Raw genomic sequence first — 25,445 nt, 5'->3', positions numbered from 1 at the left:
TAAAGTGAGTTGTATTTTTTTATTATGTTGCAAATTAACTGATGCTCTGCATAGTGTTGTAAATGAAGCCTTAAAGTTAGTGCTATGCTAATAGAAGTATCCAATTACAAAAGCCAGTCAGATTAGCCAGAGTTAGTTATGAGAGCTGCATAAATACTGACATATTCTGGGTTTTAGCATGGAAGACACTTCTTGAAAAATCAATGAAACTGTTACTAACTACATAGCCTCATGCTTTTGGACTGTACCCATAGTAGAGAATCCTACTTAGGATCCAATGCCAGAATATAAAGTTCTGTATAAAAATAAACAAGATGTGGCCAATTGTGTTAATGTCCTTGCTGGGTGTATGATACCACTGCTCTTGATGGTCAGAATGTTTTTTTTGCCTCCCTGTCAGCATACACCAGAATGACTTCATCCTACTGGACTGCCACTTCATTTAAAAATTAAAAGACTTTTTAGTCAATAGAATATTCCTAATTTAGATAGTGTAAGTCTTAAGTACGTTATAAAAGAAAAAATAATTTAAACAATGACAGCTATACAATGGTGTTTAAAATGCAAGATTAAAGGAAAAGCCCCATTCCCTAGTTTATAGCAGTTAAAAAATCCCATTTGTTGGGATACTGATGCCTCTGTTTCTCTTAAGAGACTGTCAGAAAGGGAATCCAGAAATAAGTTATAAAAATGTAAAGAGCTGGTTCTGATCAAATCTAAGAAGAAAAACCTACAGTCTTCTATGTATAGTAACCTTCTTTCACAAGTGGTTTGCATAATTCCATACTGTCTTAAGTTAATAGATCTGAGATTGACTGATCTTTGGTTTCAAAGCTTGCTGACTTAGGCTTTCAGATTCTGGTGTTATCATGTAGTAAGCATACTTCTAACTGCCTTGTTCCTTAAATGTCAACAGTAATATTGTTGGGTCTATTGCACCTTATCTGCCTGTATACGTTTCCATTCCACACAGTGAATTTGCATAGTTACACCTAAAGACAAATTAGATTTCCAAGGTTACTTCCTGTGAAAATACATTCTTGTGCCAAATTACTAGTATTACCATGACATCTAAGAGCACAGTGCTATGAACCACAACTCTACCTTTATCTCAGAGGGTTATACAACAACTGGATAGCGCTGAATGGGATAGTAGTGGATTTTGTATTTGAATAGGTTGCTCCTCCCCAAGAAAGTCCTATCTTCCTGATCCTCATTTCAGATATTCCTGTGACTGAGATCTGCAAGACACATACTACAGTCATTTGAGTTCTAAGATGTCTTCTTCAGTGTGAGCTCCTTTTGGAGCTAACGTATTGCTAAAGGCCCTTCAGCCTCTTGTGCAATACAGTGAGGGTCAGTATGCAGCTGGGTGATGACCCAGTGGCAATGTAGGTCCCAGTGACACTTGCTGCTACCTTTTTGGTAGCCAGGACTTGGAGAATGCTGGGTGACCTACAGCAACACAATCTGACTGCAGTCAGCTGATGTACCTCCTGCTTGGGTGACTATGGCACTTGGACTGTCTGAAACATAAAGACCTTAGGCTACTCACCCTTAGTAGAAATACTGATACTTATATTTATCTTGTGATTTATAAATTGGAAGTGCTGAGCCAAACTAGTAGATCTAATCCACCTCTTAACTTGAGGACGCTAGTCTTTATTCCAGACTCTGCAGTACTGGTGGATTATTTGTGTTCTGTACTACTTTTAACCTTAGTTAGATATATGTTGTTTTTGCTTTCTCTCCCCCAGGGACAAGGCTGGTGGATATGGAATCCAGGCCCTTGGTGGAATGTTAGTTGAGTATGTCCATGGAGACTTCTTGAATGTGGTGGGATTTCCTCTGAATCACTTCTGCAAAAAGCTAGCAGAATTGTACTATCCACCCTCTAAACATAATGTACAACATAAAAAGTATGACTCTATCCCTTCCGTGGACACTTTTGAGAACCTAAGTGATGGAGAAAGTGAATCTTCAAATTTCGCAGAGCACAAAGGTGCTAGTAAGTTGGACAGCAGTGGGATGTGTTCCTCAGGAGCTATTTACAATTCCGAAAACAGTTCTAGTGTCACAACTGCTTTTATGGTACCTCTGGAAAATCAGAATGGAGTGTCGGAAAGTGCAGCAAAACTTCCATCTAAAATACTAGAGCTGATGGATGGTTTTAGAGCTTCAAAGGTAAGGGGAAAAAATAAAACTACTCATTACATTGCTGACTGATACATTGTTTCATTGAATTTCAATATATAGCAGGTAATGTTAAATACTTGAGCTGAAGTAAGAATGTATTAATAATTAATATAAAAGGACCACTGAAGTACCAGAGAATGTAAGACAGCTGAAACTTCTGGTACAGTACGAACATTGGGGTTTTTTGGTGTTTGCTTTTATCTGTTCTACGAAATTTCAGTTACCCATTTGATAACAATTTTTGTCTCGAGAGGAAAAAAAGGTTGATTTTTTTTTTTAACTGATCACAAGAGCACAGTCAAGCAGGAAGTTATTTTTATATACTCTGTGAAGAAAGCATTTAATGTGGTTAACTTCTCTGAATTAAAACTGTGTCAAGAATTGTATATATTATATTTCCTTTCTAACTTTTAATGCTTAGCATTAGAATTCTGTGGAAGAGCTTAATTTTTTTTATTCCCTGTTAAGGAGATTTATTTTTTATACCCTGTTTCATGTTCCAGGTAAGTTTAGCTGATAATCTCCATGCATTATCTGATGGAGGCACACACATAACAGCTTACGAACAGAAGGTCACATGCTCTGTGTAGCAGCCAAGTGTGATGGGAAATGAGTAGCTGGACATTTTAAGTGCTGCCAAGTTTTCTACTCGCAGCTCCAGTGTAGTGAAGACAATAGTGAAGAAAGTGAAGGAGAAATATACACCAGTCGTTCTAACAGATAGCTGATCTCCAAGTCATTCATGTTTTAGGAAGAGGTGAAAAAAACTTGGAACTAATACAACAAATTTGAGGGGCGGTGGAGGGAAACATGCAAGACAGTGGACAATGGTTTTGCTGAAACAGTGGAAAGTTATACTCTGATCTGAAGGAAAACCATAGCATGGTCACTGTAGATCTGTGGGTATGCTGCCTGCAGGCATGCAAAGCAGCATTGAGAGATTTGGAATAAAGCAGCCTTGAGATTGCTGTGATTGTGAACTTTCTTGTGTAGCCATAGGGACTGAGTTTTGATGTATTTGAATGGGTGAGATGATGCTTAGCATTTCTTCAATTTAAGTAAAAAAAAAAAAGGGGGGGGAATCATCAGCATTTTGTTGCACATTATGTACGCTGTTTACAGTGATGTGATGCCAAATTTGGTTTTGTGCAGTGAAAGACAGTGGAGGCTGTAAATAGAAGCAGAAGCTTTCCTTCCCCACTAATCCAGTGTAAAGTCATATTATGAAGTGCTGAGTTTCATGTTGAGCTAGTGAGAAATTTTTTTTCCTCAGGGCTTGGATCTTTGTAAAATTAATTACCAGTTGCAATGAATGCTTCCTGTGATCTCACAAAACTCATCTCTCCACTTACAGAATAGGGATAAGAGCACAAAAGCATTTAGTTTCATGAAAGCTCTCAAGTTCTGTTTCATTTTGATCCTTGAGTGTTGTTTCAAGGACTTCATAAAGCAGAGTGAAATCTCCTGCTGGTGAAGATGTTGCCGCCTATTTTACTCTGAACAGCTGTTGTTACAGAACAGGAGGGGATCAGGGTTAAATCACACTTTCTCAAACTTAGTACGTTCTGAATTTGCATAATCTGATCTGTAGTCAGACCTTTGGGATTTTTTCTATTGATTCACATACCCGCCCCACGCCACCCACCTTGAACTGAGAATTACAGAATGGTAGGAGTGATTTGGATCAGCCAAATTTTTGACCCTATCTTCTCACCTTCTCTTTCCTGTTCTTATAGTTTCCAGGTGGTATCAGTCCAAAGATTGGGCAGGTCTTGGAAACCAAATGGTTGTAAACTAGATGCAATTGGCTCAGTATTGTGAAAGCCTGGATTATAATAAATCCCAGCTATACATTCTTATTAGAGTAACAGAGGAAACTATAAAAAGAGGATGAAGATGATAAAATACTTAGACACACAGTAGCAGGCCTTCCTCTCAAAGCTGATCTCTTTTTCTCCATTTGATTTTTATTAAACAGAATGTCAGTCCATTTTTTTTCCTTGACTGCCTTTGATTTTTGAGTACATTATAGTGGCCTGCAGTTGCAAAGAAATGGGTTCTGTGACTGCTGTGTGTGCTTCCACTCCTGTGCTCTACATTAAGTTCCTTGGTTTTAGGCGTTTTAACTATTTCAGAATACTGAAACTGCAGAATTGCAAATTAATTTCAAATGGAAGTGTATATATTATCATATCTCATTAACTTTACTCTCTGGTTTGGTTAGCGTATCTCTACAAGTTCAGTTAAGTTTTTCAACTTAGCTGCATTGCCCATGGGTTTTTCTTCACCATCAGGCACTAGCTGTTCTCTGTTCCCCATTCCATATGTACATGTGCTATTAAGGTGTGCATGTAGTATAGTTGTGCTCTGAAGTTTTATTGTGGGTTTTTTCCTTAATTTTTGTTAAACAAAGACCAGTATTACAGCAACTGAAGGTGTTACACTGCCTTAGTGGAGCTTTCCAGTTCCTTACGGTTTGGGTAACTCCAGTTTAATTTGATCTTTTGGCAGTGTTGAGGTGCTTAAGACTGTTTGACCTTGTGGAACAATCTTATAGATGGGAATATGCTAAATATCTGAATAAAGACGTGGTCTTCGTACAAAATCTGTTGGCTGTGTTCCAGAATATTTTGAGTTCCTTCCCTCCTAAACAACTCTGTTCAAAATTCTGTTACTTGGCTAAGATAGTGGAACCCTCTGAAAGGGAAGGAAATGTATCATAGCAATTTTTAGGAGTTTTGTTAAACTGTGTTGCACTTCTTAAAGAACAGTAGTTGTGTAGAATAATTGTAGGCAAAAGGTACAGTTCTCTTGTTTCTTGATTGCAGTCTTTTAAACACAGCATGCTAACAATTTTCTTGCTACATGTAGGCTCTGTTTGTAGCCTCTAAGCTGAAGATATTTGATCACCTGAAAGATAAAGGTCCACTGAAGGCTGTGGATATTGCAGATGAGGTTGGAACCTCTGTGTGTGGAACAGAAAGACTCCTTGATGCATGTGCTGGTCTTGGATTACTGGAGAAAACAGCACAAGGTGACTAATTCTCCTTTCCCTGACTGCATATAGTACTGAAAGACATGCAGGACTGAAAGAGGTGCATTGTAGGTCACAGGGTCTGACTTGATACTGTGGGCAACTTGGATTTGGGGGAAGGGTGAATGGATTGTTGCTTCTTTGCTTTCATTATTAGTAGCTGGAATTGTTTTATTTGGGGGCAGGCTTTATCTATTCAGGTCTCCTTTGAGGAATCCTTAGATTGCTTTTGCTCTCTGGACGTAGTACTGACCAAATTTCTAAGAAAAAGTTGCGTGGGCAGTCCCAGGGAGCAGTGGAATAATTCAGATGTATCATCTGCACTTGGGTCACAGCAACCCCATGCAACACTACAGGCTTGGGGAAGAGGGGCTGGAAAGCTACCCGGGGGAAAAAGACCTGGGGGTGGGTGCTGGTTGACAGCCGGCTGAATATGAGCCAGCAGTGTGTCCGGGTGGCGAAGAAGGCCAATGGCATCCTGGCCTCTATCAGAAATAGCGTGGCCAGCAGGAGCAAGGAGGTGATTGTTCCCTTGTACTGGGCACTGGTGAGGCTGCACCTCGAGTCCTGTGTTCAGTGTTGGGCCCCTCACTACAGGAAAGACATGGAGGGGCTGGAGCGTGTCCAGAGAAGGGCAACCGAGCTGGTGAGGGGCCTGGAGCACAAGTCTGATGAGGAGCGGCTGAGGGAACTGGGGCTGTTTGGTCTGGAGAAGAGGAGGCTGAGGGGAGACCTTATCGCTCTCTACAACTGCCTGAAAGGGGGTTGTAGCGAGGTGTGGGTCAGTTTCTTCTCCCAAGTAACAAGAGATAGGACAAGAGGAAACATCCTCAGGTTGTGCCAGGGGCGGTTTAGATTGGATATTAGGAAAAATTTCTTCACCGAAAGGGTTGTCAGGCATTGGAACAGGCTGCCCAGGCAAGTGGTGGAGTCGCTACCCCTGGGAATGTTTAAAAGATGTGTAGATGTGGTGCTTAGGGACAGGGTTTAGTGGTAGACTTGGCAGTGTTCAGTTTACGGTTGACTCGATGATCTTAAAAGTAATTTCCGACGTAAATGATTCTATGATTCTATCTAAAATAAGGACCAAATTGCATTCCCTGCTGCAGTAACACAGAGTCACAATCTTCAGCAGAGAATCAGGGTTTTAATGAGGAGACCTCTGGAATGTGTCCCTCTTCATGGACAACAGCTTAAATTGTAGTGCCCCTAACTGGAATGGTGCTTGAAGGTGTATGTAGGTAAGGGAGTCAGTATTAGGATTAACTTTTTCAGTCTGCACTATGCAGTTATAAGTTTCCATATGCATCATTTACATAGTAAGACTTGAAATGGCCAAGTGCCAAGAAAAGGGAATAAAGGAGGCTTTCAGCTTTGTTAGAGGACAAGACCAAGGGGAGAGCCCTAAAGGCAAAACATACTGGAGAAAGCTTGAATTTAAGGGAAGGAGAAGTTGTAATCCAAAGAAAAATGCGGTCAAGAATGAGGAAATTCCAATACCCTCCCTTGAATATTACATGTCTAACTGAGGTACTCTGGTTAAAAAAAAAATAAAATAAAAAATTGGTGCCTATCTATATCTTTCAGCATCTAAATTCTTTTTATAAACAAAGTACTTGCTCCTTTAAGAATGAGAAGACTTTTAGAATTATTTCATAGAAATCTTTGCACAAAAAACCCATGATCATAAAATCAGGATTTGCTAGCTATTTAACAGTGATGCAGGAAAAGCATGCCTTCAGATTTTGCATGACGGTTGTAAGTAGTGAAACAAAGCTGGTTATAATTTTCTTCCCATAAGGTTACAGTAATACAGATTCAGCAAATACCTACTTGACTTCAGATGGTGAATATTCACTTCATGGCTACATTATCCACTCTAATGACCACCTTTGGCCTCTCTTCACAAACTTGGAGTCTGCTGTCAAAGAAGGCAGCAGGCAGAACCATCGAGCCTTTGGAAAGAAAGCAGAGGATTTATTTAAGGTAATACAAACTCTTACTATCTTATAAGATACATTATAAACTCTTAGTATCAAAACTAGCTGTGAGGAGCCCAGAACTGATCTAGGGGCAAATGGAGACTAAGCGGTCTAAGAAAGTTGGTCAGTCTCAGAAATGGTAGAAACGCAATGCACCTTGCTAGTCCCAGACTTCTCTGTTCCCTCCAACTTAAGGCTCTGAAGTGCTGGAGCAATCACAGAATATACCGGGAATTTCGAGTGCTGACAAAAATTCTCTGGCTAAAGTGTTGTCCGTCCAGCTAACACACACTCAGAATAACCTCTGGGCCTGTTTAATTTGCATTTATGTGTCCTTTTTATAACACCAGGTAGTACTTTATCATACATGCATTCCTTCCACATTGGATGCCAACCACTTGGTACTGATGTGCATCCAGTTCAGTCTGTGCTGACTGTGTAATCAAAGCTGTTTTCAAAGTTGCTTTGTGTTGATGCAGTGGAGAAGGGATCTAAATCTCTTTTATGAAGGTTTGTAGTTTTGTATATGTTTCAAGCTGGTATATATTGCTGGTAAGAATTGTAATCCTTTCTTCCATTTCCATCTCTCTAGCTTTCCTCTTCCAATGCTAGCCCAGGTGGATCTGTTCAGACTGGAGAATCACTTAGGGTTATAACTAGCCTAACTTGTCAGTTATTCGCCTGGTGAAGCAGGTTGAGGAGCATCAATATTTGTGCCTATTTAGGAGAGGGCTAATAGAGTGAGCAGGAGAATACGTCAGGACTCATCTCTGACAGCAGTGCTGGCTTGAAGTGTACTTCAGACTACATCCTGAGGTTCTCAATTTGTACTTAACTTCTAGATGGTGATGAAGCCAGTCTCCTAAAAAGAGATGTCTACATCCCTCCTATACAGTTGGTGGGAGGAAATAAGGGCTTTTGGAGGCTTAAGAAGATCCCGTTAGCCTAATGTTAGTACTGAGATTACTGGTGGACAGAACCTCCTTTAGGAATCCTTCAAAGGCTCTTTTAAAGGGTATTTAGACTTTGCTTTAGGATAGCTGTTGCAGTAGCTGCTTAAATTTATGTTCAGATTAAGTGTTTTAATGTAGGTGAACTGGATCTCGTCCTTTGTTAAACATCTGGATTACCAACTTGAGTTTGCTTGGGTGATGTTTGTGGCAGGAGTTGCTACCAGTTCAGGCCTGGGCTCCATATGTGTACAAGATGGTATGTCTAAGCAGGATATATGGGCTGCCTGTGGCACTATGCATACCACAGCCTGGAGATATTTCCACTTCATGGTAGCTGTAAAGCCAGACATAACTGATGAAATCTGTATGAAAGTGAGATATATAAAGGGATTCATGCTTATGTGTCATTTCAAAGGTAAAAGTGTGAGGTTCTGGTATTGAATGCTTGCTTCTCCCCCATCAAAAAACACACTATGAGCTTGAATGTTTCTGGTTTAAGTTATGGTCCAATCATCTAGTTATTTTCCTGTCATGGGAGAATAAATGTCAGAATTAAACAAAAGCAATTTGAGAGTATATCAGGAAGGAGAAGGAACACTTTAGGAGACTGAAAGAAAAAACTCAGTCTGTCCTTTCAAACAATTTAAAGTCTGAAGACATCTTGCTGTGGAGCAAATGCGTTAGTAAATGTGTATCAAAGGCATAGTATTTCTTTAAAACGCGCTTTTCAGATTACCCCTTCTTCCTGCTATGCTGCCCCAGCTTCAGTGAGCAGAAGTGTTAATTTAACAGCCCTTGGGACATCACCAAGACCACGTTCAAACCACCCAAGTGTATGTCCTTTGTGATGCACTGCAAAAGATGTCTGTGTGATGAGAATTTTTGAGGGGGTGCAAAAATCTGCTTACCACTACAGTGAAACAGAAAAGGACTTGGATAAGCAACTAGTCAATGGCACTTTTAACTGATCTTTTAATTTTAGCATTCTAATGTTAATGGTGTGCACCTACTGCATTGGTTGTACATAGTTTTAGTTAAGTAATGAAAATAAACTTCAGTTACTGTGCTTTTTTCCCTTCTTAGGACTATTATCACAGCCAGGAGGTGAAGCAACGTTTTATGGCTGCCATGCACAGCATTGCCCACCTGACAGCAAGAGATGTGGCTACAGCATTTGATCTTTCACGGTTTAGATCTGCTTGTGATTTAGGAGGTATTGCCTGTAATTGAACTTGTATACAAATTAAAGGGAAAAACTTGATTTCAGTTCCATATTTTATTACTTAAAACATATGTATATTTTTTAGTAGAACTGCAGTAGTATTATCTACTGCTATTTTTCTGGTATTGCAATGTCAGAATAAAAGGACTGAGTGCAGTTAACTGAAAGCAGAGTTACTTAAATGGTAATTGAGTACTTTGAAATAAGTGAATGTTTGTCACCATCAGTTTCATACTGACACAGCTCAACACAGAAGACAAGATGGTTTGTGGCATAGCTAATGGAATATTGGGCTGGGAGCTCCATTTTCAACTGTGCTGTTGCTGTCCTTTGGCATGTCCAAGATTTTCAAAAGTAATGAAGGATTTATTTCTGAATCCTTCTATATTGGGGTGTTAAACTTGAAAAGCTGCACTGCTGGAACAGAAAATTCTTTGATTCTTTTAGAATTGGTTTGTTCTGTGTGTTGTTTTAATTACTAATATCTAAGTTAGCCACCAAAATGTTAAAGACCAATGATACGCCTGAAGAAACTCTTCTTGTTAGTGTCCTTTTTTGCCCTATGCTTGGAGTTGCACAGAAGGACTGTCATTACACAGGGAGAGCTCCACTGAAGAAAGAACACTTTCCTTAATGCCTGGGGAGGTAGACAGCATGTCAGAGAAATTAACACAATACTGGTGCAACCTTTGTCACTTGTGCAGAGACTCCAAGACTTTACTACCCCTATCCTTCACCATGCTGGAGAATATTTGTCAAACTTAGCATATCAGTGCTTTGTAAGTGGTAAATAGTTCTAGTGCTCTTCATCCACAAATTACAAGTCCTTGCCCTTTCATTAATGTTCTTCTACCCCCAAAAAAAACCTGAGGTACTGGTATCAAAGGTCATACTAGGAATTCTGTGACAGTAAGGAGTCATGCCTGCATTTCCCAAGCTTTAGAGCATCGCTGTATCCACCAGGAAGTGCTATTGCCCATGTTAAATGGTGGAGCTGACTGTCTACCTCTAATTCTGATTTGATGTCTCTATTTTCATGTTATGTACAGGCTTGTCTTTAAAAATGTCTGCAAATGCTGGGAGAAAAGACTTGATTTGACTTTTTTAAACTTCCAACAGGTTGCACTGGTGCTCTGGCTCATGAATTAGTACAAATATACCCAAATCTCAAGGTCACAGTATTTGACCTTCCAGAAGTCATTGCAAACACCTCTCACTTTCAGCCTTCAGGACAACACACAGCTCAAGTGACATTTGTGTCAGGTAAATGTAACACATGATCTTTTGTCTTATTTGTGTTACCCTGGAGCACAGAGCAGGCTCTTGCTGTGGAAAATGGTGTGCTACCCTGCTCCAACCCCAAATGTGGTACAAGGCAACATAGGCTCACCCATGCTGAATGGGGACATTGTACTTCTCAAGCCTGTGAGGATAAAAACAAACTGGCTATCATTAGAGAATATGGATAAATAAGGAAGTATGGATTAGTCATTTTTGAGTACCACTGGGAGTAGAGACTGCATGTCCTTGTCTCAGGCTTTTGTTTTCTAGGCAAGATGGACATGGTGGCTACAAAGGACTTTGTCTCCCTTGCTTTAGGCTTTCTCCCCATTTTTATATGTTACAGAATTGTTACCTGTGATCTGCTCTTCTCTTTAACTACGTTTTCCTTATCTGCAAATCAGTGCATACCTATACCTGTTCATTCTTGCTTCTTTATCTCTGCTGAAGCTCCTAGTTCCTCCGCAATATTTTAATTTCATTTTGTAGGAATGTACTCTGTGGTTTCTGTAGGAATGTACTAACTCTGCTTTCCAACAGGTGACTTCTTCAAGGATAATCTTCCAGAGGCAGATCTTTACATTCTTTCCCGTATTCTTCATGACTGGCCTGATGAAAAGATACATGTGCTGTTAAGCAAGGTATCAGCTGTTTGCAAACCAGGTAAGATTTTTCATCTTGATGGCTTAGAGGTGCATGTTAATGCATAAACATAATGAGTAATCATAAGAAGTTCATATTAAAAAAGGTATATTTTTCTCTCCGATCATAGTAGCCTTTGCTTGAATGTCTATGCTTGCATTATGGTAATACCTACTAAGAAAAAAAGGAAACAAAGCTGCTAATAAAAGTATATAAAATAAGCCCTTACTATAGTTGTAGGCTTCAAAGACAACTACGTCATCTCCCCTATCTCTGCCATGCCCAGTCTTTCTTAGTAAGCCCTGTATCATCAAATAACTAAGCATGTGCTTATTTCTATACGTACAAGTAGTCTAAAGTTCCTTTAGGTTAATCAAGAAGCAGTTTGTTTTGTTATTGTTTTGCTATCTCAGTAGTGCCCAGATTAGGGTAAACTGGAGTTCAGCACTGCTTTATGCACAGGTTTAATGAGAAATACGTAGCTGCTTCTGCTTTCTCCTGCATTTGAATCATAGACTCATAGAATATCTTGAGTTGGAAGGGACCCATAAGGATCCTCAAGTCCAACTCCCTGCTCCTCACAGGACTACCTAAAACTAAACTGTATGACTAAGACCATCTTCTAGATGCTCCTGGAGCTCTGATGGGCTTGGTGCCATGACCACTTCCCAGGGAGCCTGTTCCAGTGACCGACCACCCTCTCAGTGAAGCAACTTTTCCTAATGTCCAATCTGAACTTCCCCCAGAGCAGCTTTATTCCATTTCCTTGTGTCCTATCACTGGTCACCAGAGAGAAATCAGCACCTCTCCCTCTAATAGTTTGATGTTCTTATATTGAGGCCCCCCAAACTGCACGCAGTACTCGAGGTGGGGCTGCACCAGTGCAGTGTAGGGTGGGACAATCACCTCCCTCGACCAGCTAGCTATGCTGTGCTTGATGCACCCCAGGACACGGTTGGCCCTTTTGGCTGCCAGAGAACACTATTGATTCATATTTGGACAGTATTAAAGATAAAAGGAGAAGACAAAAAGCAGAAAAGCCTGACTGCTAAGATCAACTGATTCCTTAATCCAACAGGATTAACTGTAGCTATAAAGTTTCTTTCATAGGAGAGCATTCAAAATTAGATCTAGGCCATAAAGCATAATCCTGTTTATGAAAGAAAATTGTGGGTGACTGTCTTAATCTTCTTATGCAAAGATAGGGGCATGATAGATGCTTACAGGAGTTGCTTGTTTCAAATGGAAACAAGACTGAGTTTAAGAGCATAGTCAGGAAGTGATCAGGAAGTGATCTGAACTTCAGTGAAGTGGAGACAGTGCTCTAAACTCCCCCTTCCTTTTAACAATTAAATGGTTGCATCCAGGAAGAGATTACTAAAAGTGAAGTTCTATCACTGATTTCCACTGAAGACCATTAAAACACTAGTCTGAGGGACCTCTATAACTGTCTCTGACCAAAACACTAAAAACTTGAAGCTAGAAATACTTTACTGAACCACTCTTGGTTGTTTTGGAAATGCAGGAAGTGCCTTGCTAGTGGCAGAAATTGTGCTTGACGAACAGAAGACGCACCCTCCTAGAGCTGTACTACAGTCCCTCAGTATGACTGAAGGCAAGCAGAGAAGTGGCTCAGAGTATAAACAACTACTGGAGAAATACGGATTCACAAATGTACAAATTAAGATCACAGGAAACTTATTAGATGCTGTTTTGTGCATCAAGAAGAATCCTTCACCGTAGCATGCCCAGAAGCAAACTGGGATGCTGAGTTTTTACAACACTCTTACAATTTACCCATCATCATCCAGCACATATTGTCAGTTTAGAATCATTTTGACCCTTTATCTGAAGCATAGTTGTTACAGGCCTTGAATAAAAGTTGGACTGCAGCTTCTGCAGGAGTGAGTTCTATGCATTTAAAAAGGGTCTGGGGCAGGCCAACTCCTATGTGTTAAATACCTTCATGTCCAGTTCTTTCAGCTAGTTTGCAGTCCATATTAAGCTTAGATTTGACGTAGCTGTATAGCGTAGCAAGTTAAAACTACAAGCTTTTCTGAGCCACATTAATACCTTAGTTTTCTTGGACCTTAAAGAGAATTCTCCCTCTGCAGTGTATTCAGTGGTTACTGCTCATTTTTATCAGAAATGAAAAAAATAAAAATTAATACTGTACCATCTGTCTGAATTTGGGGATGGTGGTCCTCTTTTTCACTTTTCTGTGGGCCTTTACTCAAAAACATCTCAAAGATACCCTTTAAGCACTTTTTCTGCAGGCAAAAATGAAAATAGGACAAAGCTCAAACATGTTCCTACAGCAGCCACAGTCACAGAGACACTTCAGCAGCCTCTGGCTTCCAGCCACAGTATGCACCCACACAGGCTGCAGCCGAGAGCTGTTCCTATTGATTCCTATCAGTTTAGGATTTTTCTGAATATGGTTAAATGGCCATATATGCTTTCTGTCTCATTACTTGAGATGAGTTTTAGAATTTATGTACAGGTTCTCTTATGAAAATTAAAAATAGAAGTTTCTTCATGTTCCAGTCTGTAATTGGAGAAGTATGTACTGTATCCCATCTCTTCAAGTAATTTGTCACTAATGTCACCTCTGCTAATGTTTATTTTTTCCTGCTACTTCACTGATATTTATTTTTTCTATTTAAAGTGTACTTTGTAGTGGAAGCCTTCCTGGAGATTAAAGTTGCACTTTCGAACTAGCTTTCTCCTCTATCAGTTGTGAGTTTCTTGCCTGTCATACTTCTACAGCAATAATCCCAATAAGCCAGTATGAAAGAGGCCATGCCTGTGCTGAATCACCAACCTCAGCAAATGAAAGAGAGTTGATGAGCGAGGTCAAGAGTTGCATCTGCTTGGTAGACTCTGTCTTATGTTACTTAATCAGAAGTTACTTTGCTCTTTGAGCACTGTGTAAAACAAAAGCGCCACAGTGATTCATCATGAGAAACATGCTTACTACAGAGCATTTCAGCTGCAGAAAATCAGGGAAATGTCAGACTTTTACCACATTAGGGGTTTTTATTTCTCAGCAGAAGGTTTTTGTGAGTGGAAATGTGACTGATCTCATGTGTACAGACATGTAAAGAGATAAGGCAAAATATTCAACAACTGAATAAATTTAAAATGTTTCTTTTCCATATTGACATGAAGCTTGCCGTTATGCCTAACAGGTTTGTATTTTGAGAGAGACTGATTCCAGCAATCAGATGTTCTCATCTGATAGTTATTCATAACGTTCATAATGCTATTCTTTAAGCTGCTATAAGCTGTTTGAGTCAGAAAATTTCAATCCTAAAGTTGGCACACCTCTAACTGTCACAGACTTTAAAACTGTGCCTCTAAGTACTATGTATCTGACTGTAAAATTTGAATAGAATGTGCTTGGCTACCACACAACCTCAGCGTACTCTGTGATTAAAGAACAGCGCTCTATACACGCTAAGCATTAGACCCTTGGGCATGGTGTCTGTGGTAACGCACCGCAGCTTTGCACTCTCAGGATAATTAAGCATTGGAGCAGGTTGCCCAGAGAGGTTGTGGAACCTTTGTTCTTGGAGGTTTCAAGATTTGAGAACAAAGCCCTGAACAAGCTGAGCAGACTGTAGAGCTGCCCTGCTTTGAGCAGGAGGTTGGACTAGACATGTCCTGTGGTCCACTTCAGCCTAAGCTGTTCTATAATCATTTGATGTAGCCCAGTCACCTGAGAAATGATAAACTTGTCTTCTCTCATTAATGGCCAAATTGAGTTTTTCAGTTGCTCTGGAGAAAGCTGGTATCTTTTCCTGCCTGGTAGAAGGTATGGATTTAATGGTGTTACACTGAAAAGACTTCCTAAGCAACAGGCATAACAGGAAAATTTGGGCCTGTTCACTAATCAAGACATGAAGAATGAGGAGGCTAAGCTTTAAAATCCAAATGAACTTCTGCCAATAAAGCCTGTAGGTTTTGTGTTGCTCCTTGGGAAGTGACATTCAGCTATGCCTTCTTGAGGATGCTGTCTTTTACCCACATTCTGCCTTAACAATGGTTTAGAGGAAATGTGGTGCACAGAAAACAATTTTTTTGAGGTGGAGAATCGTGGAGTGTTAACAGAATGATAGATGAATAATAAAACCAAGAACTTCAGCACTTGCTTACTGAATGCTGAGGTAAGAATCCTTGAGGAAGATAGAAAGAGAAGTTTGTAAGAAAGAGACACAACTTGGTTGGCTGTTCTAGCTCAACCATTTTTATATCATTTTTCGACGTTGTTACAGCTACTAACAGTACTTGTCCCTGGAAAAGTAATGAGATGGAAGTGAAGGGTAGTAACGTCATCTGAGCCACCCAGCACAAAAGCTTAGGAAGAGCTATTTAATGGCTAAGTCCCTTTGTGTGGGCTCTCAGTTCAGTTTTGGATGTGTTAGCTGACTCCTGGATGGTTGAAGTATTTAATGTGGGGTTTTGTTTTATTTTTTTCTAAAGTTTTTGGAGGCCTGGCACTTTAATTCGGCCCCCCCCCCCCCCCCCCCCCATCTTTTGGCTGGAAAGATCTTATGTCCTTGCTAAACAATGATAATCTGGATTGAATGACTTTCTAATTCAGAAAGGACTGTTATGACCATTAATTTTTATCTCCTATAAAACCATAGCCAAAATTTCTTCATGAAAGTATGCTTCCTGAAGGGTTTGAAAGTTAGCTCTGTTTCAGTCCCTCTCGAGAAGAAATTTCAATTACATTAGTAAATCTTCATTAACTGTAGAGAGAATTTTTTTTTCTTTTTCCCTGCACTAACTTAATTTACTGTGTCTAATTTTGATGATGTCCTTCCCACATTGGTTGTGCTTTCTGGGTATGTTTTTCCAGATTACCCTGATGTTATCTGGATGTCCCCAGTAACTTTTGTGGCAAATTATAATGACCATTCTATTTGTGTCCTCCTTTCAGAGTATACAAAATCTGGACACCGTCTTCCAAAACTGTAATATAGTGGTGACTTAGAAATGATAGTCCTGCATTACTCTACCTAGCAATGTTTGCTGTGTAACCAGAAACAGTGATTCCCGGGTCTCTCCACTGAAGGCAAAGGAGAATCACACGGGAAGGCAGGGAGGGAATAGAAACCACTGACTCATAACAAATGGGCTTTATCGCCCTGACTTTAGATACCAAAATACTAGGTATTGCAAATCGTCGAGTCACCTTGAGCTTTCCAGTCAGTAGAAAACCAGACATTTTCACAGAATGATTCGTCTCACCTCTCTGTGAAAGGAAATAGCCTGGTTTTCCTAAGAAAAGTAATTATACATTTCATAGTGGATAGAGCATATTTAAGAGGGCTAGCTGAAATACAGCTATCTAATCTATGGATGACTGAATTAGGGCAGAATAGTCCCACTGGACAGATAATGTAGGTTCAGGCTCACCTCAGACATGCTTGGCTAATCCTTTTTCTTTGTGAAGCAAACCCGTGTCATGGTTCATCACAGGGTAGGTGGCTTGAACTTGCATTTAGTAAGGTAGCTGATGATATGAGGAAGAAACAGGGAATTTATTAATAAGCTGTCAGGACTTTCATGACTCCTGATAGTTAACACCGAGGTCTCAGTCAGCAATTGTATCCACAGATCTCAGTCTCTTCTCTAAGAAACTGCAGCGTTAGGTTTAATTAATTTGTTATCAATTGTTAAATGTCTGAGGTGTATGGGTAAGAATGGCTCTGAGGAGATTATCTTAAGGGTCAGAAGGATATGAATGTTATGCAGCACTTACCAGTACTAAAATGACAGTAAGATGCTGCTATTTTGGTCTGAGTTGGTGGCCTCCTACCCCCACTGTGCCAAGAGAAACCACCATATAAGATGCAAGGCCAAAAGGCAATGAGTAAAACAATGCTTGTTTTGTCAGTAGCCCTCTCTTGTCTTCCCTTTCCTCTCATGGGTCTGAAGGTGGATGAAGAGGCTGTGTATAAACAGGATCATTTAAGTTCTGCTCGCATCCCTAGGTCAGTCCCATCACAAAGGCCTCGGTTCCTACAGGAATAATGTGCAACATTGACTTCTCTGCTTCTATAATGCTCACTATCCACCCTTTTGTCTGCTTGGCACAATTTCAATATGAATGTGAAGCAGCAATATATCCCAAAGAGACGTTAACTACTATTCCTGTCTTACTGTTTTCCATAACTCTGGTGCCAAGTTTACAGATGTCATCCTCTCTTCCCCTGAAAACAGAGACATGACTCGACTTGTGTTTGATCCTTCCGTAGTGTGGAAGGGAATTTCCTGGGTTTTGTGACAGGGGTGGATTATGCATTTAATAGTGGATTAATCATTTAATAGCAGAGCAAATCCATAAATGATAAATGAAATCACCTGTGTCTTGTAGTTTGCACCCTTATATATGGTAGCAGAGATTCTCTTGCCTGATAATGGATTAGTACTCTTGCATGCGTTTGTTTTTAAATTAGGCTGTGGGATATTGCTGGCTGAAATGGTATTGGATGATGAGAAGAAGAACAGGAGCACAGCTCTGCTGCAGTCTTTGAACATGCTTGTGCAGACAGAGGGAAAGGAGAGAAGTGGCTCTGAATATCAAGCCTTACTGGAACAACATGGATTCACAAATGTCAAAATCAGATTGAGAGGAAATTTATTAGATGCCATTCTCTGTGTTAAGACCTAGAAAAAAATGGATTTAAAATCTGGATGTCTCTAGCCATGTTGTGTAATTATGCAAATACATGCTCAGTTTCCCATCAATATCATAAACAAGGAATGTTATATCAGCTTTCTGAAGTCACTTTTAAAAAGGGGGAGAGATTGGTGGCATTTATTTTGAACTTGATTAAAATGATGCCAGAACATTCTGGCATCATTTGACGGCAGTGGTGCTGTGGCTGCACAACACTTGTAGTACCCTTGGAAACACGTCTCCAACCACGAGTGGTGTCAGCAGCCCTACGGCAGTATTCATGTGGCTGAGAAATCAGTTTCTTCGTACTTGGTGCAATTAGAATAGTCCAGTTTTTAGACCAGCACACATTGCTTTGCCCGTTTCAGGAGGTTAATGCAGGTATTGTTTCAATACTCCATCCATGTTAATATCATTTTATGTTACACTCTCTACTGTAAATAAAGAAACATTCTCTAATGAAGTCTAGAAACTGCTAGTGCAATGGGGTAGTCAAGATTGGAAACAGAAGAACTGGAACAGCAGCTTCTCAGCGGAGTCAAGACAGACTCCTCTGCCTTCTGTGAGGTTCCTCGGAAAAGGCAGTTGCATAAAAGCACAAGTTTCATTTGTGATTGTAACTGGAGATGAAATGTGGGGGCACCACATTTGGTTCAAGAACATCCTCCTCCTCCTTTTTAGCACTACTTAATTTGTGAGCTCTTACGAAAGTGGATAGCAGAATATGAGATTAGATAAAGAACAGAAAAGAAAAAAAAGTGCAGAAACAGAAGAAAAAGCATGGTGCTAAAAAGGATTTCCCCCAGTCAGATGTGTCTGAGTTCCCAAGGTGAACAGGACAGGACAACTATTGCCTGCACAGTTTCATGTCACAAAAGTTATGTTATGTTTTACCTTCATTTTTCAAACCAACAACGCTTCAGAGTATGAAGGTCTTTTTTAATCAATGTATTTTATGGGGAAAAAAATTGCAGCCTTGCACGCACTGTGTTGCACTATCAGAGTATTAACGTTCAGGTACGAGCTTTTTTAAAAGAAAAATACCATGCTAAACTGTATGTGCCTGCCTAAGAATATGCACTACAGCCTTTCAATAAATACATCCAAAATACGGTCCTGTAACACTGCACGTGCCTAACCCTGTGCGGGCACAGGAGTCACTTCACTGTATCTGTATGTTGATGTAGAATGTAAAATAGCATGCAATTTACTTCCTGTCTTTTGATATGCAAAACCAAGGTGTAGTGATGTGTAATACATAGTCTACCGTACTACAGCAGAGACAACGGCTATGCCTGGCACATCCTGTTCTCACAACATGCCCTCTGAGCAAGATGCTCTCATTTTGAAATCCTGCAAGGTACATACATGTGTAAGCAGTGGTTTCAGACACCTCAGCTACTGCAACTTTGTGGTTCACCAGTCATCTGTTTAAAAAAAAAAAAAAGTTTGGCTTTATTTACTTTTGTAGGAAACACCCATTAAAAGTAAAAGCGGTAACAAAAGGTGCGTGTGAACTAACGCCCTCCAGCTAGACCAATTTCAGGACTTACATTTAGAAAGCATAGGTACGATTTCAGACAGAAGTTTGGCCGCTAGGTGTAAAATTTCACTTCCAGCTTACAACAAAAGTAGCAGAAATGAGACTGGCGGAAGCCAGGCCTGTCTGGTGAGGGGCAGAGGCCCTGCCCTGAGTGAGTGCCCGCTCAGGCAACCCGCAGGAGAGCTCTTCAGGGCACCCAACCCCGGGCGCCCCAAGAAGGAGCCGGGACGGCGCTTCCCCGTTGCCTCTCTCGGAAACCGCGATGCCGATCTTCGGCGTTTCATCGTCTCGGATCCGTTCGGTGACGCCGGGACATTAAAGCCCGGCGCCGCGGTGAGGAGGAGCAGGCGGGAACGGAACCTGAGGGGAACACGGAGGTGCCTTCCGCCGGCCTCACACGGAGCAAAAACCTGCCGGCGCCCCAAATCCGCTCCCCTCCACCCGGCGGCCGCCGCTGCGGCCCAGTCCCCCCCCCTCAGAAGCGGTGCCTGCCGCCCCGCGGGGCCCGGCCCCGGGCGGAGACGAGGCCTCCCGCTCTCCTCAGGCGGCGGCGACGCGGCGCTGCGCTACTGGCGCCGCAGGGGCGGGGGGAGCCGCCCCGCCCTCACCGCCGGCCGGCCCGAGCGGCGAGGCCCCGCCCCCGGGGCGGCGCGGCCAATGGGGCGCCGCGGGGCGGGGCCGTCGGGGCCCGGCATTTAGCTCATGCGCGGCGCCGGTCCCGCCCTTTCGGCTTGAGCGGCAGCGGTGTCTCTTTCCCGGCGGCTCCCGGCGCGGCGCGAACATGGCGGACCAGGCCATCTCCTTCCTCAAGGACTTTTTGGCGGGCGGCGTCGCCGCGGCCATCAGCAAGACGGCGGTGGCGCCCATCGAGCGGGTCAAGCTCTTGCTCCAGGTCAGCGGCGAGGCCGAGCCCGGTGGGGAGCGGGGGGCGGCCCCCCGCCTTCCCCCGCGGAGCGCCCGCCGAGGCCCCGGCCGGGCCGGGCCGGGCGCTGAGGGGAGGCGGGCGGGCGGGGGAACAAAGGGCTCGCGCCAGGCGGCGGCCCGCCGGCGGCGGCTGCCGGGGGGGAGGGGGGGTGTCACGTGGGCGGCGGGCGCCCGCGAAGCCGGTTCCGCTATGCGGGGGGAAGGGGGTGGGGGGGGGGCGGCGGCTCCCGGTGTCACTTCCTCCCGGCCCGCCGTTGGCGCCGAGCGCGCAGAGGGCGAAGGGGGCGGTCGGCCGCGCGGCGCCATCTTGGTGACCTTCACGTGACGGCGCGGCCCGGCAGCGCATTGGCCCCGTTCGGCGGGGCCGGGCCCGCCGGCGGCGCGCGGGGCCTTGGCGTGACACACACCCACACCCACACCCCCCGCGGGCGGGGCGGGGCGGGGCGGCGACCCAAGGTGACCCGCGTGACCTTGGCCGAGGTCGCCGGCGGGAGCGGACCCGGCCTCGCCGTGGAGGACGGAGGGGGGGGGCGGCCGCCGCCGGTGGCTCGGCCTGTCCCGTCCTACCCCCGTCCCGGTCCCGGCGCCGGCTGGGCAGTGCTCTCGCCCTCAGGCAGCTCGCCCAGGCGTCGCCTCCGCCCGCGGGCCCGCCGCGGCCGGTACGGGCCGTCGGCTGCAGTTGGCTCCAGTCTTCTCGTCCTCGTCTTCTCCCTGCCCTTGTTCCCTGACGGCTGGGCTCTTCTGGCGAGTTCTGAAGAAGCTGGGAAGCGATTCTAAGGCTTTTTTTGCTTCTTAGGATTGTACAACGCCTCCCATATTCCTGGTTCTTTTCTTAACAAGCATCCTCCGGTTTTGTGTGTCTGTGTGTGTGTGTAAAACCAATGGGTTTAATTCTTGAGAATGAGCTCGGGTGAATCCTCGAGTTCTTCGGCCTTCACCAAAATAGGAGTAAATGACAGTTCTTAACAGTCTTAAGATTTAGACTGACCCAGCAGCTTTTGCTTGGAAGCTTGCTACTACCGCTGATTTATCGTGGTTAACAGAGACTTAATCTCTGGGCACAACTGCCATCAGGTATTCAGGCTTAACACCTCTTTGTTTTATAGTAGAAGCAGTCTTAAGCCTAGCTGTAGTGCAGGCCCGTCAAGGCATACAGTCAAAACACGTATTTTTATTTGCAGGTACAACATGCAAGTAAACAAATTGCTGCTGATAAGCAGTACAAGGGTATCATCGATTGTGTAGTGCGTATTCCAAAGGAACAAGGAGTGCTGTCTTTCTGGAGAGGAAACTTGGCAAACGTCATCAGATACTTCCCAACTCAAGCTCTCAACTTTGCCTTCAAGGATAAGTATAAGCAGGTGTTCTTGGGAGGTGTAGACAAGCACACTCAATTCTGGAGGTATTTTGCTGGTAACCTGGCTTCTGGTGGTGCAGCTGGAGCCACTTCCCTCTGCTTTGTCTACCCCTTGGATTTTGCAAGAACCCGTTTGGCTGCTGATGTTGGAAAAGCTGGCGCAGACAGAGAATTCTCTGGTCTAGGGGACTGTCTAGTCAAAATTACCAAGTCTGATGGTCTGCGTGGCTTGTATCAAGGGTTCAATGTCTCTGTCCAAGGCATCATCATCTATAGAGCTGCCTACTTTGGGATCTATGATACAGCAAAAGGTAACATTTCAGGGGATCTGATAATCCTATTTTCAGAATTGTATTGTCTGTTTATGTCCGTTCTTGGATCTTGCTCTGTGTCTGTCTGTAGTAGCTATGTAAGCGTGGAGGGGGATATCGGTGCCAACATCAGTGACACTGCAGTGTTCAAGGCAAAACTGGGGCATGCGTTGAAGGCAGCAGGCTGCTTTGAAGTACTCCTGATTTTGTACTTAAAGGAGTTTCTCTAATGCCAGCAAAGCATGTTGGTAACCATACACGATGGTAATAAGTTCTTTTTTGTTCCGTGCGTTACTGTAGTTATATTGGACCAATTCAGGTGTGTTTAGCCGAGTGGGATTGAGCGGTGCTTTTACAAAGCACTTGCTTGTTAAGATTGACATTTGGGCATAGAGTGCAGGGTAATTCACAGGAACAGTGACTTAGTTCAGTGACATTTATTTCTAAAAAGAGTAAGTAATAGTTAGATTTCTTCTTGTGCCAGTCTGAAAAGAATCCTGGTGCTTCAGTGTTATCTGTTTTGATTACCCAGGAGGAAATCCTCTGAATTTCCTTCAGTGTTTTTTATATTGCTTCAGCAAGTTTAAAGTTTGAGTGTCTTGTTGCAGTTTCAAAGTAAGGCTTTACAATGTTTCATAATAGTTTGTCCAGTAAAGTAGCTGTCATCCATTGAGTGAACTGGAAGAGGATGTACCAGATAAAAAGCTAATTACTTTTTTTTATTGCAGGCATGCTCCCAGATCCCAGAAATACTCATATTGTTATCAGTTGGATGATTGCCCAGACGGTGACTGCTGTGGCTGGTGTGGTATCCTATCCTTTTGATACAGTGCGGCGTAGAATGATGATGCAGTCAGGGCGCAAAGGAGGTAGGCTGTTAATTTGTGTAGTTCTTCAAGCAGCATTAACAAGATGGGGTTCTTTTTTCCTAATAGTCATCCCTCAGCACTTACAGTTCCTTGTTCTATAAATCTGGTATAAGTTAGGTTACATTTAAATGATATGAGGAAATGCAGTAGGGCTCAACTTGTGGTGTTTGTCCGGAATTATGCTGAGGACTTTATAGAATATGAAATGGGCAAACAGACTGCCTGTTTGCAATGACAGATTAAATGAAGGCAATTAGGGGACAGTATAATTGCCAAAAAGAAGGCTTAACATTTTTACTTTGTGACTTAGGTTTTAGTAACTAGGCAAGCAGGTAGGAAACTTTTCTACTGCCTGAACTTGAACTAAGTATTGTGTTACAGTCTTAAAATGTGGTTTGGGACATCACAAAGTAGCTAGAGAAGTGAAACAGGGCAGTTGTTTTTAAAAACATCTTAGATACAATTATAGGAGTTAAAAATGACTCTGTGCTCTTTTTCTACAGCTGATATCATGTACTCTGGAACAATTGACTGCTGGCGGAAGATTGCAAGGGATGAGGGAGGAAAGGCGTTCTTCAAGGGTGCATGGTCTAATGTTCTCAGAGGCATGGGGGGTGCTTTTGTGCTTGTGCTGTATGATGAATTCAAGAAAGTCATTTAAACAGCCTAACTAGAATTGGAAATCAAGTTGAGCAGATCATGTAGAATAACTACCATTATGGACCATTGACCTTCAAGAAATTCCTGTGAGTCTTATTTATCGGAGCCAGATGATATTTGTAGATGGGGCTAGAAACTGACATAGAGGACTGATCCATTTCTCAGTAACATGCATGAAGACACTGGATCTGGCAATTCAGTGTGGTGATTTAATTATTTTTTTTTTTTCAGCAATGTGGAGTGAGTGGTATTGGTTCTGGGTCCAAAGTGGCTGGGTCCAATTTAGGCAGAAAAAATAGTTTGCCTGTGGATCAGTCCCCGGTTTCAAGTCCTATCTTCTAGGACCATAAAATTGTATTTGAAAGTACTTGCTAACAAATCATGTTCTTTTCCACTTGTACTGAAGCACTATGTACCATTTTGCACAGCTGAACATCTAGCAATTTTGTTTTTAAATTGGGGCATTCTGCTGTAAAACAATAAACATACTTACTCTGTCTGTGTTGAAATTATTACATAAAAGCTTTGGGAAAGCCTCTTTTGTTTGAAAACTTGTTTCAGATAATGGTTCCTCTGATACACTGCACTGTAACAGAATAAGCTTGATTTTTTAAAAAAAAAAAAATAATTGAATGTGAGAACTTCAGTGGGGTGGGGTGGGGGAGCATGGATTATACTAATAGAAACTACTCCCATTCTTTGTGCCTGATAGTGTATGACGGGCTGCTGCAATTGGCTTTTTGCATGATTCTTAGAAATTGATTTACAACTTTTCATATGATTTAAAATGGGGTGTTTTCTGTTGTAGTGCTAGGAGAATCCAAAGTCCCAAGGACAGTCAAAAAGTAATACTCTTGCCCTTGGTAAAACAGCTTAAAATGAAATTATGTTTTTTTAAATCAATATAGAAAGCAACATGGCATTCATGCAAAAACCCAGGAACCTAGTAAATGCCTTCAACTTCTGAGTAACCTATGTATTGTATTGTTGCCGCTATTTGGAAATGCTGATTGTGCCATTCAAGATACTGTTTGGCCTGATCTGTAGCAGTGGTCAGTACCTCTGTGGAAGGTGAATTTAATCTGAAATGAGGTTCATTCTGAGAGGTGACGTTGATGATGGGGGGTGTGAGAGGGAATAACTGTGCTTCTGTGTAGCTGTAAAATATAGAACAAGATAGGTCAGCCTTCAATATTAACTGATTGATGTCTAGTTCCAGGGATTGTCAGAAGACCAAAATCAGACTGAATAATTTCTTGTACTGCTATTTGAGATAATGTAATACCTATGTGCCGTTCTTCATATGTACATAATCTTACTTTTGTACTTTGTAATCTGCAAAGACGTGGTAGGGGGACCAGTAAAGGAAAACAAGGTGTTCATCTTCCAGTTGTGTTTTTAGGAACTCCCTGTATCTTGAGAAAGAAACTGTGTCACTGTATGAATCATTGAAGGCTGACTGAGCTGTCTTGAGTTCTTTGTGTGCCTTCTGAGGTTGCTGTTCAAGATGAAGTATTTAAATTAACTGCTTGGCTTTGGCTGATTATTACCTTCCTCTCAAACATAATTTACCTTTTTCCTTTCACTGTTGCACAAGCACTGCTTTCGACATCTGTATGTGAATGTAAGGATGTTACACAGCTACTTTGTACACAGGCTAATAGCAAACTTTACGTACCCTCTGCAAGTGTTTTTTATCCTGTTTGGTAATGCTAGCTCCCTTGTGGTGGGGACAGGTCATTTGATGTTTCAGCTTGCTGTTTCAGTTGTATTTATA

The 25,445-nt window shown here is 42.3% G+C and overlaps 2 protein-coding genes and 1 long non-coding RNA gene across 4 annotated transcripts in view; 2 read left to right on the top strand and 1 right to left on the bottom strand.

Moving 5' to 3' along the window:
- Positions 1 to 19,311, top strand: part of ASMTL (acetylserotonin O-methyltransferase like) — a 31,500-nt gene extending 12,189 nt beyond the window's left edge. The window contains exons 7-13 of one of the 2 annotated variants that reach the window (XM_075057210.1): positions 1,758 to 2,184; positions 5,068 to 5,230; positions 7,032 to 7,216; positions 9,249 to 9,378; positions 10,507 to 10,650; positions 11,209 to 11,331; positions 17,781 to 19,311. In XM_075057210.1, the coding sequence (XP_074913311.1) occupies positions 1,758 to 2,184; positions 5,068 to 5,230; positions 7,032 to 7,216; positions 9,249 to 9,378; positions 10,507 to 10,650; positions 11,209 to 11,331; positions 17,781 to 17,995 (1,387 nt within the window). In that variant the 3' untranslated portion in view covers positions 17,996 to 19,311. Of the gene's footprint in view, positions 1 to 1,757; positions 2,185 to 5,067; positions 5,231 to 7,031; positions 7,217 to 9,248; positions 9,379 to 10,506; positions 10,651 to 11,208; positions 11,332 to 12,835; positions 14,031 to 17,780 lie in introns of those variants that run through there. The other variant, XM_075057209.1, reaches the window with a different exon arrangement.
- On the bottom strand, positions 16,737 to 20,075 carry LOC142044592 (uncharacterized). Its single transcript, XR_012654371.1, has 3 exons — positions 19,558 to 20,075; positions 19,373 to 19,431; positions 16,737 to 16,834 (listed from the first exon to the last, which is right to left on the bottom strand). It is a non-coding gene; the product is annotated as an uncharacterized LOC142044592 (long non-coding RNA).
- Positions 20,076 to 20,263: 188 nt separating this feature from the next.
- SLC25A6 (solute carrier family 25 member 6) lies at positions 20,264 to 24,165 on the top strand. Its single transcript, XM_075057588.1, has 4 exons — positions 20,264 to 20,439; positions 21,653 to 22,139; positions 22,868 to 23,008; positions 23,512 to 24,165. Exons 1-4 carry the CDS (start codon positions 20,329 to 20,331, stop codon positions 23,667 to 23,669), a joined length of 897 nt encoding a protein of 298 aa, XP_074913689.1. The 5' UTR covers positions 20,264 to 20,328; the 3' UTR covers positions 23,670 to 24,165.
- Positions 24,166 to 25,445: the final 1,280 nt, after the last annotated feature.

The sequence above is a fragment of the Buteo buteo genome, chromosome 25 (genome assembly GCF_964188355.1).
Source record: "Buteo buteo chromosome 25, bButBut1.hap1.1, whole genome shotgun sequence".
Classification (NCBI taxonomy): domain Eukaryota; kingdom Metazoa; phylum Chordata; class Aves; order Accipitriformes; family Accipitridae; genus Buteo; species Buteo buteo.
This window is presented reverse-complemented; position numbering and strand designations above follow the sequence as displayed.

What these genes read in the sequence shown, in the direction of transcription:
- SLC25A6 (XM_075057588.1), top strand. Translation starts at nt 20,329, where the DNA reads ATGGCGGACCAGGCCATCTCCTTCCTCAAGGACTTTTTGGCGGGCGGC. An exon ending in GGGTCAAGCTCTTGCTCCAG is followed by an intron (nt 20,440 to 21,652) that starts GTCAGCGGCGAG and finishes TTTTATTTGCAG; the next exon opens with GTACAACATGCAAGTAAACA. An exon ending in GATCTATGATACAGCAAAAG is followed by an intron (nt 22,140 to 22,867) that starts GTAACATTTCAG and finishes TTTTTATTGCAG; the next exon opens with GCATGCTCCCAGATCCCAGA.